This window comes from Motacilla alba, chromosome 2, assembly GCF_015832195.1.
Source record: "Motacilla alba alba isolate MOTALB_02 chromosome 2, Motacilla_alba_V1.0_pri, whole genome shotgun sequence".
Classification (NCBI taxonomy): Eukaryota; Metazoa; Chordata; class Aves; order Passeriformes; family Motacillidae; genus Motacilla; species Motacilla alba.
Genome location: NC_052017.1, coordinates 21,312,407 through 21,324,660, shown reverse-complemented (window position 1 = coordinate 21,324,660; position 12,254 = coordinate 21,312,407). Strand labels below are relative to the sequence as shown.

General features: G+C 37.6%; 1 protein-coding gene across 16 annotated transcripts in view; it reads right to left on the bottom strand.

Annotated features, from left to right (window-relative positions):
- The window catches only part of ADAM22 (ADAM metallopeptidase domain 22), a 127,925-nt gene that overhangs the window by 107,853 nt on the left and 7,818 nt on the right, over positions 1-12,254 (bottom strand). For all 16 annotated transcript variants that reach the window (XM_038123214.1, XM_038123205.1, XM_038123228.1 and 13 more), the window contains exon 3: positions 3,441-3,517. In XM_038123214.1, the coding sequence (XP_037979142.1) occupies positions 3,441-3,517 (77 nt within the window). The remainder of the gene's footprint in view (positions 1-3,440; positions 3,518-12,254) is intronic.

Sequence of the window (12,254 nt, the reverse complement as noted above, 5' to 3'; positions counted from 1 at the left end):
TTCCTTCCTCTCACTTGCATCCAGGACTTGCAGAATGCTCATGTCCTGGGCCTCAGTTTTTCCTGATGTGTGAAATGTTGAAGTAAGGCCCACTTCTTTATTTTCCTGCCCAGCTCCTGTACCTTTGCTGCTTGTTTCACTGCAGAAATCAGTGAGCCTTTGGTTGCAGGCCACTGCTCTGGGAGGTGGCAGAAGAAGGGAAAGCTGCTTCAACTAACACCCCAAATCAATAGCAGCAAGGGAAGGGAAGAGGTAAAATCAGGCGATGGGGGAAGAGATAAAGTAGGACACGGTGAACCTTTCTGCCAGCCTCAACTGCGAGTGTACAGAAAGTTGACAAGGAAACAGCTAAAGAAATGTAAGAAATGTGTGCAGTACCTATGGCGGTGGCTAAGTGGACAGCTATTCCTGATGGAAAAAGATGACAAAGAAATGTGTGACTCTATAGAACTGAATAAGAACAGAGATGGAAAATACACAAACACAACAGAATTTAAAATAAATTTATTAAATAAATAATACACAACAGGAGTATGTATAAAACAGCACAGGCAAATGCAGCAGAGGGAACAGAAAATCTGACAGATAAAAATATGGATTTGAAAAGAAAGAGAAAATAACACCCACATGGAAAGCAGCAAAAGAAGAAAAAATACTTGCAAAAAAACATCTGGAGTCAGGAGCATATTTTAATTTCTGATTTCTGATTTTTTTTTTAAGCTCCCTGTTTGCTACTCTCATTTTAATTTTGACCTTTTTTTCCTCCATAAATTGGGGAACCATATAGGAGAATGAACACTTTCATTGTGATTGACCACCACTGATATTGTAACTACAGATGATGCTCAGGTGTATTCAGGTACACTAAGCTGTAAACAACATGAAGACTGCAAGAAAGGAGACTGACAAAGGCAAGGAGTGGCCTTCGTTTGTGATAACTTAAGTATTTTTAATTATTTCTCCCCCTGTGTCTCCCATACCTCCTTTAACATTTCTCAAATGTATATTACACATAAGAGCTAATTTTACCTCAGGGGCCTGTTTCAGCATGCTTTAGATATTAGCAGAGGTTCAGTTATGAATACTAAACTGATACTTTTTCCAGAGGATAACTAAAATGTTGAACCTTGCTGCTTACAAGAATTTACAAGAATTTAACTACTTTTCAACTATAGAGCTACTATGGTCTAAATATACACACAGAATATAATATGGAGAGTAAGAACCACAAAAGTAAAAAAAATATTTACAACCTTCTGAATGAAAGATTTTTTCACAGGAATGACAATTAAAATTACATTTTAAATGTTGCTGCAGTATACCTGGCCCTCTTTTTATTTGATGACCTGCAAATGATATTGCAGAGGTAGTTTTAAAGTTGATTTAGATATCATAATAGCAGCCAAACATCTTGATTTCCTTGCAGCCTTCTTCCTTTCATTTTGCACAATTTTTGATATAACATCTTTCATATTATAAAAAGTGAAGCTCTTCAAGAAAAGTTAACATTGAGTTGGATTCCAGCACTCTCAAGAACAATAAGAAAGCATTTGGACAGTCTCACCATACACATACTTGTGCAATATCATCCAAGACAATAAAGGAATCACATAAAAATGGCACTCAGCTCAAAACAGATGAAATGTTAAACATATGTTTGTGTGTCTATGTGCATAAACAAAAATTCTACCTACAAGTTTCCTTACACATACAAAGCTGCAGCTCATAAAATCAAAGCCTAAACTTCAGAGACCATTAGTAAATGTGTTTACCTTTTTTAAGATGACCTGAAGTTTATACTGTAAGGACAATACTGACGTTTTAGAAACTATCTGTGACCACACCATTAACCTGCCAAATTAAAACAGCAGGTTTGTGCAGCCTACCTTCAGTAAGATATAAACATGTATACAAAATTTCTACTTCCAAGAAACATTTCAGTGTCAAGGATTTGGAAATTCTTCCCCTATAACTGTTTTAAAATATAGTTGTTGTAAAATCATACTCCTAAAGCAGCCTCTGCCTTCTCCAGCAGTAGTCTCCACTGTCTGTAACCAGCAGGGATCCACATGTGCTTTTTAACTAATGTCAATGCATGTAAAGAAATTGCCACTCTTTCAAGTTTATTTACAAGTGAAAAAACGAACCTGAAATTTGAGTGGGTGTCATTGCAACCTGAACAGTTCATCTTTACAGCAGAAAAACTTGCAGCAATTGCATGCAAACTCTTACACCAAACCACAAAACATTATGTTCAATTACTAGGAGCTGAATTACTTAACAAAACACTTCTATTTACTCTATTATTTATTCTCTTTTCACTTCAGGACCGAAAAGCAAAGCAACTCCTATGTTAAAACAGCTGTGCTAAAAGACTACTTCAAAAACTCATTAGTGAAAGCCACACACCAGATTTCACTGTAAGTTTACTATTATTCAATCTTTCTTCGTGGACTGAAGTTCACAGTGCTACTGCCTTACAATGCTTCTCTGTTCCAAAAGGCTGTAAACACATCTGGAGAAACTTAATTTCCAAGTATTCATTGTTTTTTGAGGATTAGCTGTTGTACAATTGATGTATCTTCCGTACTTTATGCTTGGTTATTAAAATGCTCAGAGCTACCAGTTATTGGGAAATCCCCCTTTTAATATCCTGGGATGCTCCGTGTGAAGTTTGTAATTTATGGTAAACTGGCAGAAGCAAGACCATACCTGGAGGGCTGTGTCCAGTTCTGGGCTCCTGAGAACAAGAGAGACACAGAGCTCCTGATGCAAGTCCAGCAGAAGGCAACAAAGATGATTAAAGGACAGGGGCATTTCTCTTAGGAGAAAAGGCTGAGAGAGCTGGGCCAGTTCAGACTTGAGAAGAGACAACTGAGAGGGGACCTCACCAGTGTCTTCAAGTATCTGAAGGGAGAGTGCCCAGAGGATGGACCAGGCTCTTCTTGTTGCTGCCAAGCAATAGGACAAGAGGCAACATGCAGAAACTGATACACAGGAAGTTCCACCTGAATATGAGGAAGAACTTCTTTAGTGTGCAGCTGACCAACAGATTGCAGCACTGGTCAACAGATTGTCCAGAGAGATTTTGGAGTCTCTCACTGGAGGTATTCAAGAACCATCTGGACACAATCCTGTGCCATGCACTCTAGGATAACCCTTCCAACCTGAACCATTCTTTGATTCTGTGAAGCGAAATTATGCTACTAAAATGATAGTTATACTGGAATAGGTACCAGGTAGTAACAATGGGAATATCAAAGCCTACAATGCTACTCAAGAAAGTAACAGAAGAGCCTAAAATATACCACTAGAAATTAACTCAATACCTGAAATCATATTCTCGCTATAACACAGTCTCTAAAAACTCCACCTGAAAATTCCATTTCACAGGCACCAGGTCTTGGACAAATGCAGTGTAAGATACAGTCATTACTTACTGGTTTAGTGTCACATCTAAGATGAAAGATGATCCAAAAGCATCAACCTGGAAGCTGGCTCGAGCAATGTGGGTAGACTGCAATATGGAAAAGACTGGAATTATTATTAAGTCATGGAAAAAGCTTTTGTACTGGTTTGAGAAAGCAAAAACAAAATATATACAGTAAGTAAAAATTATGCCATTAACCAAATAAAATTGCATTGAAACAGACAAAGCAGTCTATGATAATGAATAAAAGATCACTTTTCTGAATCCATGAGACTTATTCAAGAATTCCCAACAACACAATCTGTGGCTCAGAGCAGCCCCCCATCTTAACCCATCTACACTGTAGGAAACGGCTCTTCAAATTCCCATCCTGGGCAAAACCCAGCAAAGGGAAGTGAGACCTCCCCTGGCTCACATGTTCCTTACAGTGACTCTGGACACAGACCAGAGAGAACAGCTGAGACATTACCAGCTTGGTCAGACAACTGTACTCACAAATCTCACCAACACTGCCTGAAAGAAACTGTTCATTCACACAGACTCTCATACAGTGAGGAGATAGCAATGGGCTAAAATATAATTAGCTGCATTTTCTGTAAAGCTCTGACTCACAACCCTCTAAAAGGTTCCCAAAACTTCAAACCCTTGAGCAGCTACTAAAACCAAAGAAATATGGGTGATAGAGAAACAGCTCGCTTGCTTGCTTGCTTTTCTTCTTTTCTTTACCATATATTCTCCCCAAACTAGTTCCTTTAATTCCTATAGCAGGCAAACATGGGAAATCTTTATAACTCCCTACTGCCAAAAACAAGAGGTTTTTTTCTAGTAGTAGTGGAAGAAAATACTCAGCTCTCCAATAGAAATGCAACACTTGTTTCTAGACCTGAAAACACCCAAGAAAGGGAACAGCCATGTTATTTAACTAATTAATTAGAAAAGCTACTCAGAGACATTTTGGAACAGTATCAACTTTGTTCCTATTTTGTTTCCATTGAAATGTGCACATTAAGATTTGAAGCATGTAGATGCAGGACCTAAGAGGAAACGCTGAAGAGCCACTTAGGACTCTAAACTACACTTCTCCAAATAAAATAATACAGAATAGTACAACTGTAACAAATTATCTATTGAAAATTCTGGGAAACATAGGACAGGATGGGACAACGTGAATCATCAAATTAACTCTTTCTAAAACTACTGGCAGGTTTTCAATAGGCATTAAATCCAGAAGAGCTGAGAATACCATGTTCCTTGGAAAAGAACAGCAGCAACACAAAGGAAAGTTGAGGGAATCATGACATTTTTGTTTATTACATCTTTTAGTTGCCCTACAGCAAAATCTTCTTGTCTACATATATAAGCACAAATATTAATAAACAAAAAAGACAACAACCATGAATACATACACACAAATAGATGAATCCTTTAAAAAACCCAGAAGTCAGGACAGTTTCTCTTATTAGAGGATGCTCAGGCTGAGGGCGCTCTATAGAAATGCCTGGCTGTGTCACTACTGTGGAGATGAACGCAAAATTGCATGACAAGAAACTCTACACATTTACATAACACTTCAGAAGGATGCAGTAAAACTGGAAAGCTCCTTAGAAGGTACCTCAATAGATATAACTCAGTGTCAGATATCCTTTTGTCTATCCCCACTACATCTAACCTTCTTTATAACACAGGCCATCAGTTCTTTGCTAAGTGGTTCTTGTAATTTCTGGATAATTTATCCTCTTTTTTGAACAAATTTATCATTTTTGACCAAATGAATATATATATATTACATATAGTTTACCTTATGTGGGTAAATAATAGGTGGTTAACTACCATCAATATTAAAAGCCTACTTTCTATCAAAAAAAAAAAAAGAAATTAAAAAGCAAATAAACAAACAAAAAAATACACATCCAGCTGACATCTGCAATGACACCCACAGAATGTACAGACACCCACGGCACATATGGTACCCACATGCAGGACCATCACTTAGCTTCTTCTGGCCTGCAGCAGCTAGTGCAACCATAAATACAGCAAAAACAACCATCAACAAATTATCACATTACCATCGTTGTTTCTTTTCCACCTCTCAGGCAGCAGAGTCTGCTTTGAATGATTTTAAAATTTCATCTTCTCTGGCTAGATGTGAATTTTCAGGCTGCTGTTCACAAACAGGATGTGACAGGCCAAGAATCAAGTAAGGTGCAAGGGACCAATGGCAGTTCTGTCATTCCCTCGTTCCACTGCAGCCCATTTGCTGACCTTAGCTAACCTTCATTCATCCACCTGCACTGCAGCAACTGTTTTCTGATCAAAGGAGTAAGGACAGTCCAGTCTTTTGATTCTCATCATTACATTATTAAATGCAAAGAATATTGTACAGCATTTTAGTATTCCTGGTTGTTAACAACATAGCTACATATGCCATCATTTAGATTTCTACACAGAGTATAACCAAGTCTTCTATATGACCATATGTTGGTACCAGAAGAGAATTAGTGAGAAAGAAAGAATATAAAAAGTCTAGCTTGGATTTCTAAATGCACATATATTAAATGTAACATTCGTCATAAAAATATATCCACTTCAGAGCCCATCAGAGCAAAAATTACTCTATTGTTTCGGTTTGGTTTGGCTTTTAAATGCTGGATATATTGCACCATATCGATTTGGTCTGGGAGATTTCCTCTCTTGAACACATCTCTAAGATAAATAACTACAAGCTAATGTATTCTAAGGTGACCCTGGACCACAGTTGTTCCCTGACAGAAACTGTTAATGTGGATTTAAGTGAGAAAATTCGTATGACTAAATTAATATGAAAAACATTACACAGATGTAACCACTCCCCGAGATACATGATGCCAACCCAGAAACTTACCATTAAGTTTAAGCTCAAGTGCCATCAAGCATATCTCAAGGGTATTTCAAGCCTACCACAATACCAAGACATTCTGGATAGCCTGACAAACTCATCCCTTTCCAGAAACTGCATCCCTTCCTGATATGTGTTTGTAAAGCACCGTCACACTGCACACTGTGGCCTGCTGGCAAAAACAAACAGTTCTGCCCCATCCTGGCAATGTGCTCCCACCAACTCTCCCTTGTCAGCTTATGTGGCTAGCCAGCAAGTCAGATCAGCAGCAGAAAATTAATCACCACTTGGATATTTGTCTGGTTTTTGTCAGAAAAATAAACTGATCTAAATAAACCACAAGGGAGATGCAAGGGGACACCCAAGAGAGAATGAAGAGGAAGACAGATTATCCCTTTCAGCTAAAAATCTCATCTACCATAACAAAAAACTGCACTTTAAGAATTCCAGACAATAATTTTTTAGGTTAACAGTTCTTCTAAATATCTGGTTAGGAACCACAAAATAAAGAAATGGATTTTAAAAAGTCTTGGGTCTACATTATCTTTAAGCTCATCTACCTGCCTGCTCAGTGAATAGGTAAAATGGCCAGCTGCAAGGAGCTTACATTCTTGGACATACATCAATAAAAGAACCCAAAGAGAGGAAACAAGTACTTTTCCCTCTACACCACCTCAGTCAAGCAGAAGTAACAAGAAAAACACCCGCAAAGACTTCTCTAAACCACTGAAGCAAGACAATAAACTACGTCATTCCATTCTGAAACCCAGGAACTCCCTCAGAAAATGTGAGGCAACAACCATCAGTGACTGACACATCAGCGGCTGACAACTGAGTCATGAAAGGGGAGTTCCTGGAGACCAGAAGATGCACTCAGTGCAGGACATGAACAAGAGCCAGGAAAGAACAATTGAACAACTTAATGGAAGAGCGCAATGCAATGCCTCCGACACAATCAAAAGGTTCTGAAATTTTTATGTTATGCAACTGAAGAAGAAAAATACCAATAACAGCTCTGAAATCAGCTGCTTCAGGTGCAGTACTTAGTGGTGCACAAATTGCACTGACCTGCAAGGCCCACTACAGAAAATACTGAACACCTCATGCGCCTTGTGCAACTATGCAGAGCTATCTTCTGATAAAGACTGTGAAGTTTAAGCATGTCAGTGAATGTCTGAAAGGAATCAAGAGTAAATGGAGTGGAAAAGATTATTTCAAATCACTAAGCACAAAGATATTTTATCTAAAGCTAAGATTAAAAGCTTGAATTCTACAAAAACAAAAGTGGTATGCAAACCTTCCTGCCAAGCCAAGAGCAATGTGATTCCAATTATTTTAAATCACCTGCTCCATGCCTCAGGGATCACTGCAGTAGTGGAGGAGATGGATAATCAGTACCAAATATCACTATTTATTACTACAAAGAAAAAACAGAATAATGATGTCCCTTCGGTACTCCTGCTGGGGATCAGATTTCTCCAGAAACTGGCCCCAAAGAATGAGCATCTGCAAAGGGAACAAACATACATCAACTACAACCAACACACATCACTGCAGATCAACATCAGTGCACTGCTCTGGAGGTAACCTCAAATGTATTTCAAAGATTTTCATTTCAAATAGGGCAAACATCAACCACCAGTGAAACATTTACAAGATATGCACTTTCTGGAATAATCAGACTCACAAGAATTTTAAAGGGAAAAATGTAGATGTTTTCCTCACATTGTGTATAATTAGCTGAGTATTATTGAAAGCAGCACAGTAACATGATGACTAATATTTTTCCTCAAAAAATAAGGAAAAATAATTAAAAACTTGTTGTGATGCAATGTGCAATTCCGCATAACATGTTTCTTCCTTGAGAAGTATCCTTAATAAAGCACTTAGATGCCTTTAAATAAGTTTTGCTAGAAGAAATTACAAAAATTTCTGTCAAAAATGAACAAAGTATCATAAAAAAATTGAGGAGAAAATCCTATTTATATGTTTGCCCTTTGATGTAAAAAAATTCTATTTACTACTATATATAGCATTGTAGTTTCTAATTAAAAGATTCTGATTAATTTTGTTGACTTGAAAGAAAAGCATCAAGAGAATCAAGAGATAAAATAATACAGGGTGTTACAGGAAGAAAAAACTTTAAAACTGTGCTTCAGAGCTTGTAAGAACAATGAGATTTTATAGCAGACATTTCATGAGTCAGTCCCATTTACAAAATAATAGATTCCTTAGATATTAATTTAATTTCCCCTCCCCCACATCGTAGAATAGAAACCTCAGCTCTTTGACAGTCCCTTAAGTGTGTATGAAGTAACGTAAGTTATCTTAAGTTCAGTAAGGACACAGATAAGCCAATGGGAAATCAAAATAAATATATTCATGAAATGAAATGAAAAATACACTAAAAATCTTATGTAGATTTACCTAAATTTGCTGTTTTGAAAATAATCATTACAAATAAATTTATGCTAGAGTAGAGAAATACAGCACCAATTAGCACTCTATAATAGGACACACAAAATGTACACACTCTAAAAAAAAAATATTTAGCCTCAGTTTTGTTGTAATGAATCCAGAGCTATGCAGTATATTGTTGCTTTATGTAAAATAAGAAATCTCTTTTAAAAATTACTTTTTCACATGTACTGGGAAGAAAAAAAAATTAAAATTTTGCTAAGAGACAAATTTCAGAAATAAGCTTAGGTCTAATATTAAAAATATGTATTCCAAGCCAAAGAATCTTCTTTCAAAAATACACAATAAAATATAACTGCAACATTATTTTCTCAGGTCTTCTCTACTGCCATTTGAAAATATTTTACTTTATTCAAAATTTCAGGATCACTGTACTGGATCCACATATCATAGCATATTAAACAACTGCAAAATCTCTTTTTTTTATTTTTGCTAGCATTCTCATAATATTTATAGGCACTCATTTACTGCATTAATTGTCAATATTTGACATTCTTCATGCAAGCTCTCTCTTTTTATCCAATGCATAAATTAAATATCTTTGGGGCATTTGGCGGGGCAGAGTTTATTTAATGAAGAAACTGCAGAATAGGATCATGGTTTGATAAAAACATTTTTACAACTACCTCTTTGGGGCACATTCAGTAAATCAGTTATTTATTCTGAAGAAAAGCTAGAAATAAGAATCTATTTTAATAGATGCATGTTCATTTTTAAGTCCTGGATCACACATCTGTTCTCCATGCCAAGTGAGGGTGGAGCACAGCGAGAGCTAAACGCCATCAGCCAGAGTCTAGTGCCAAGGCCCAGTTCCTTGTGGTCGTAAACATGACCCAAAATAGCTTTTCTCCATACAAACATCATGGTATCAATGAACTCAAACTCAGAAGCAAGAACCACTTGTACCTCTAAAATGCCAGTAATTAGTCTTCCCAGCAGGAAAAAAAGTCACAACAAACTCCCCTATTTTGTTTGTGTGTTTGAACACAGACACTGTTTGAATTTACTCAATATACACGGGGGAAAGCACAAGGGAAAAAAGCCCCAAGCACAAACTGATGCAGGATGTTACACAGGTGTCACTGCTGCAGAGTCAGTGCCTGGGTAGCAGCATGGATCCTTCTGAAAGCTTCCCTTCCTGCTCTCCTTCCTTACCTCCACTTCATCTTTCTCGAAAATTTACCCAAGGTTAAATGTTAAGTGGAACAATGAAGAGAGGAAAACTATTGGGCTGTCACTGCCAGCAAATTTAGCACGAGCTACCATTTGATCTCACACATCTAATAGGACAAATCTGAGGAACAGAATGGGCAAGATGCTACTTCCCAAGAAGCAATCTAACACCTGTTTCCAGCACCAATAAAGCCCTGTGGCACCAGATCTCACACTCGTTGTGCTTTTAAGAGTAGAGGATGATGTTAATTTGATTCTGAAATTTTGTTTATAAGTTTTGATTTCCTATGAGACTAATTACTGCAAGTCTTCAAATCACTGTGAAAGGAAGAACTGCAAGAACTTTCAGGAAGTCAATTTTTTCCCCTTTTTCTGAAAGGAAAGCAGCAAGAATTCATGTATAAAAGGTTACATCCAACTAGAGTGCCAGAGTGCAAAACCAGAAAACTGGTTACTGCTCAATCTCATGTTTTTAAAACACACTCAGAAAGGTTCTTGATCAAATGGCATGGGGAAATATGATCAAATAGGTTGTTATAAGTGTGATAAATCAAGTACAAAGTTGCATACAGAAAACAAAGAAAAGTCATGAATGAAAATTTGAACAATTCAGAATTTTTCCTGCCATAATTCATACAAAACTTTGATGACCATTGAAAATCACACTCCTTAAAATGAGCCAGCAAGCAGAGCAAACAAAGACTCACCCTGTGACCCAGAAACACCAGTTTCCATTGCTCCCCACAGTGGCTGTAGTTTTCAGAAAGTCACATCTAACGGGAAAAGCAATGTAAGCATGCCAAGGAGTCAGAAAAAATACTACAGCAGCAGTAGTGCAACGTGTTCCATCTGTATCACTCAGCAGCCCAGGACCTGGCTGCAATCAGAGGGGGAAACTACTTTGTGAAGAAACATGAGACCAGAGGGAAAGGACTCCAACAAGGACAATCTATCCTCAGTAAAATACCCCTCTCCCTGGCAGTTTCAAGTGGGTAGTACCCAAACGAGGAGACGCTGCTCGTTCACAGCTGCAGCGCGAGAGGCAAACAACCAGCACATCACCCATCTGCAGGGGACAGGACAAAACAAGGGCAGCAGCACACGTGCTGTGGGCAGCCCTTGAGCATGAACCCATCTGCATCTCTGTGTCATCTCTCTGGAGAAAGGACTATTGTCCAAGAACACCATTTAGGCAAGAAGGAAAACTCAACGGATCCAACAGTCAGGAGGAGTGAAGGCATTTCCTTTGCTGAAGCAGATGGTGCCTTGAGGTCATTTTTAGCTAGATGTTTTCCAAGCTCTGAAAGGAATCAATAACATTTTAAAGGCCCCCTTTTCAGCATCTCTTGTAGTCTTCAGAAATGAAGAAATAGAGTTCCACTATGAGAGAAATCTACAAGTAAGCTACAATCTACATGAAGCTGCCTTTACATTACAAATAAAGCATTCAAATGTAGTAAAAGGAGTCCACACTAACTTTGCTCCTTTATACCAGTATCAGTGACCAAACCTTTTTTCAGCTACACAGTGACATATTCCAAAAATTTTCAATTGGTTTTCCATTTAGCTTACATACAAATGAAAGCTTACCACCAAAAGATTAGCTCTGCCCACTGGAAGTAACAAGCAGTCTTTGACACCTAAAGCCTACCAATATGGTTTATTTTTCCCAGGAATGGACTCTGGGCACCAACAGAAAGTTTACCAATATCCTGTCAGTATTAGAGGCTAACAAAAAGCCTGACAAAACTTGCAGACTCTTAGGCATGCCAATACATTGCTCAATCAATTCCACAGATAATACTTTTTAAATATGACTCACCCTCTACATTCAAGTATCAAAGTCCTGCTTCAAGTTGAAAAGTGCAAGAAAAGCAAATTTCAAAACTGCTTTTCCCCTTGATACAGTCAAGGAGACCAAAATGAAACAACATTCTTACTGTATATATTTTCTGAAACAACTGATGGATGGATTTTTTTCATTCCCACAGAATTGCGGGAGTTGAAATACTCTAAGGAGACATTTCTGGAACATAGTGTATTCCTACATACTTCTATTCTTCTGGGCAATTTTTGAGCTGTAAGTCAAGGCTCTAGCCTCCACATTCCTCCACATCACACTTTCATTAGAAGGCATTTACCCGCACAAATTTTTCTAAACTTTGTATTAATACCATATTCTGGAGTATGCTTTTTCGAAAGCATGTCCCTTGCTACAGTTCTCTGGTCTGGTAACACCCATTTCACTTAAAAACAAGAAAGAAAGAGAGACTTAAGAGTGAATTTAGCCTAGGTAGA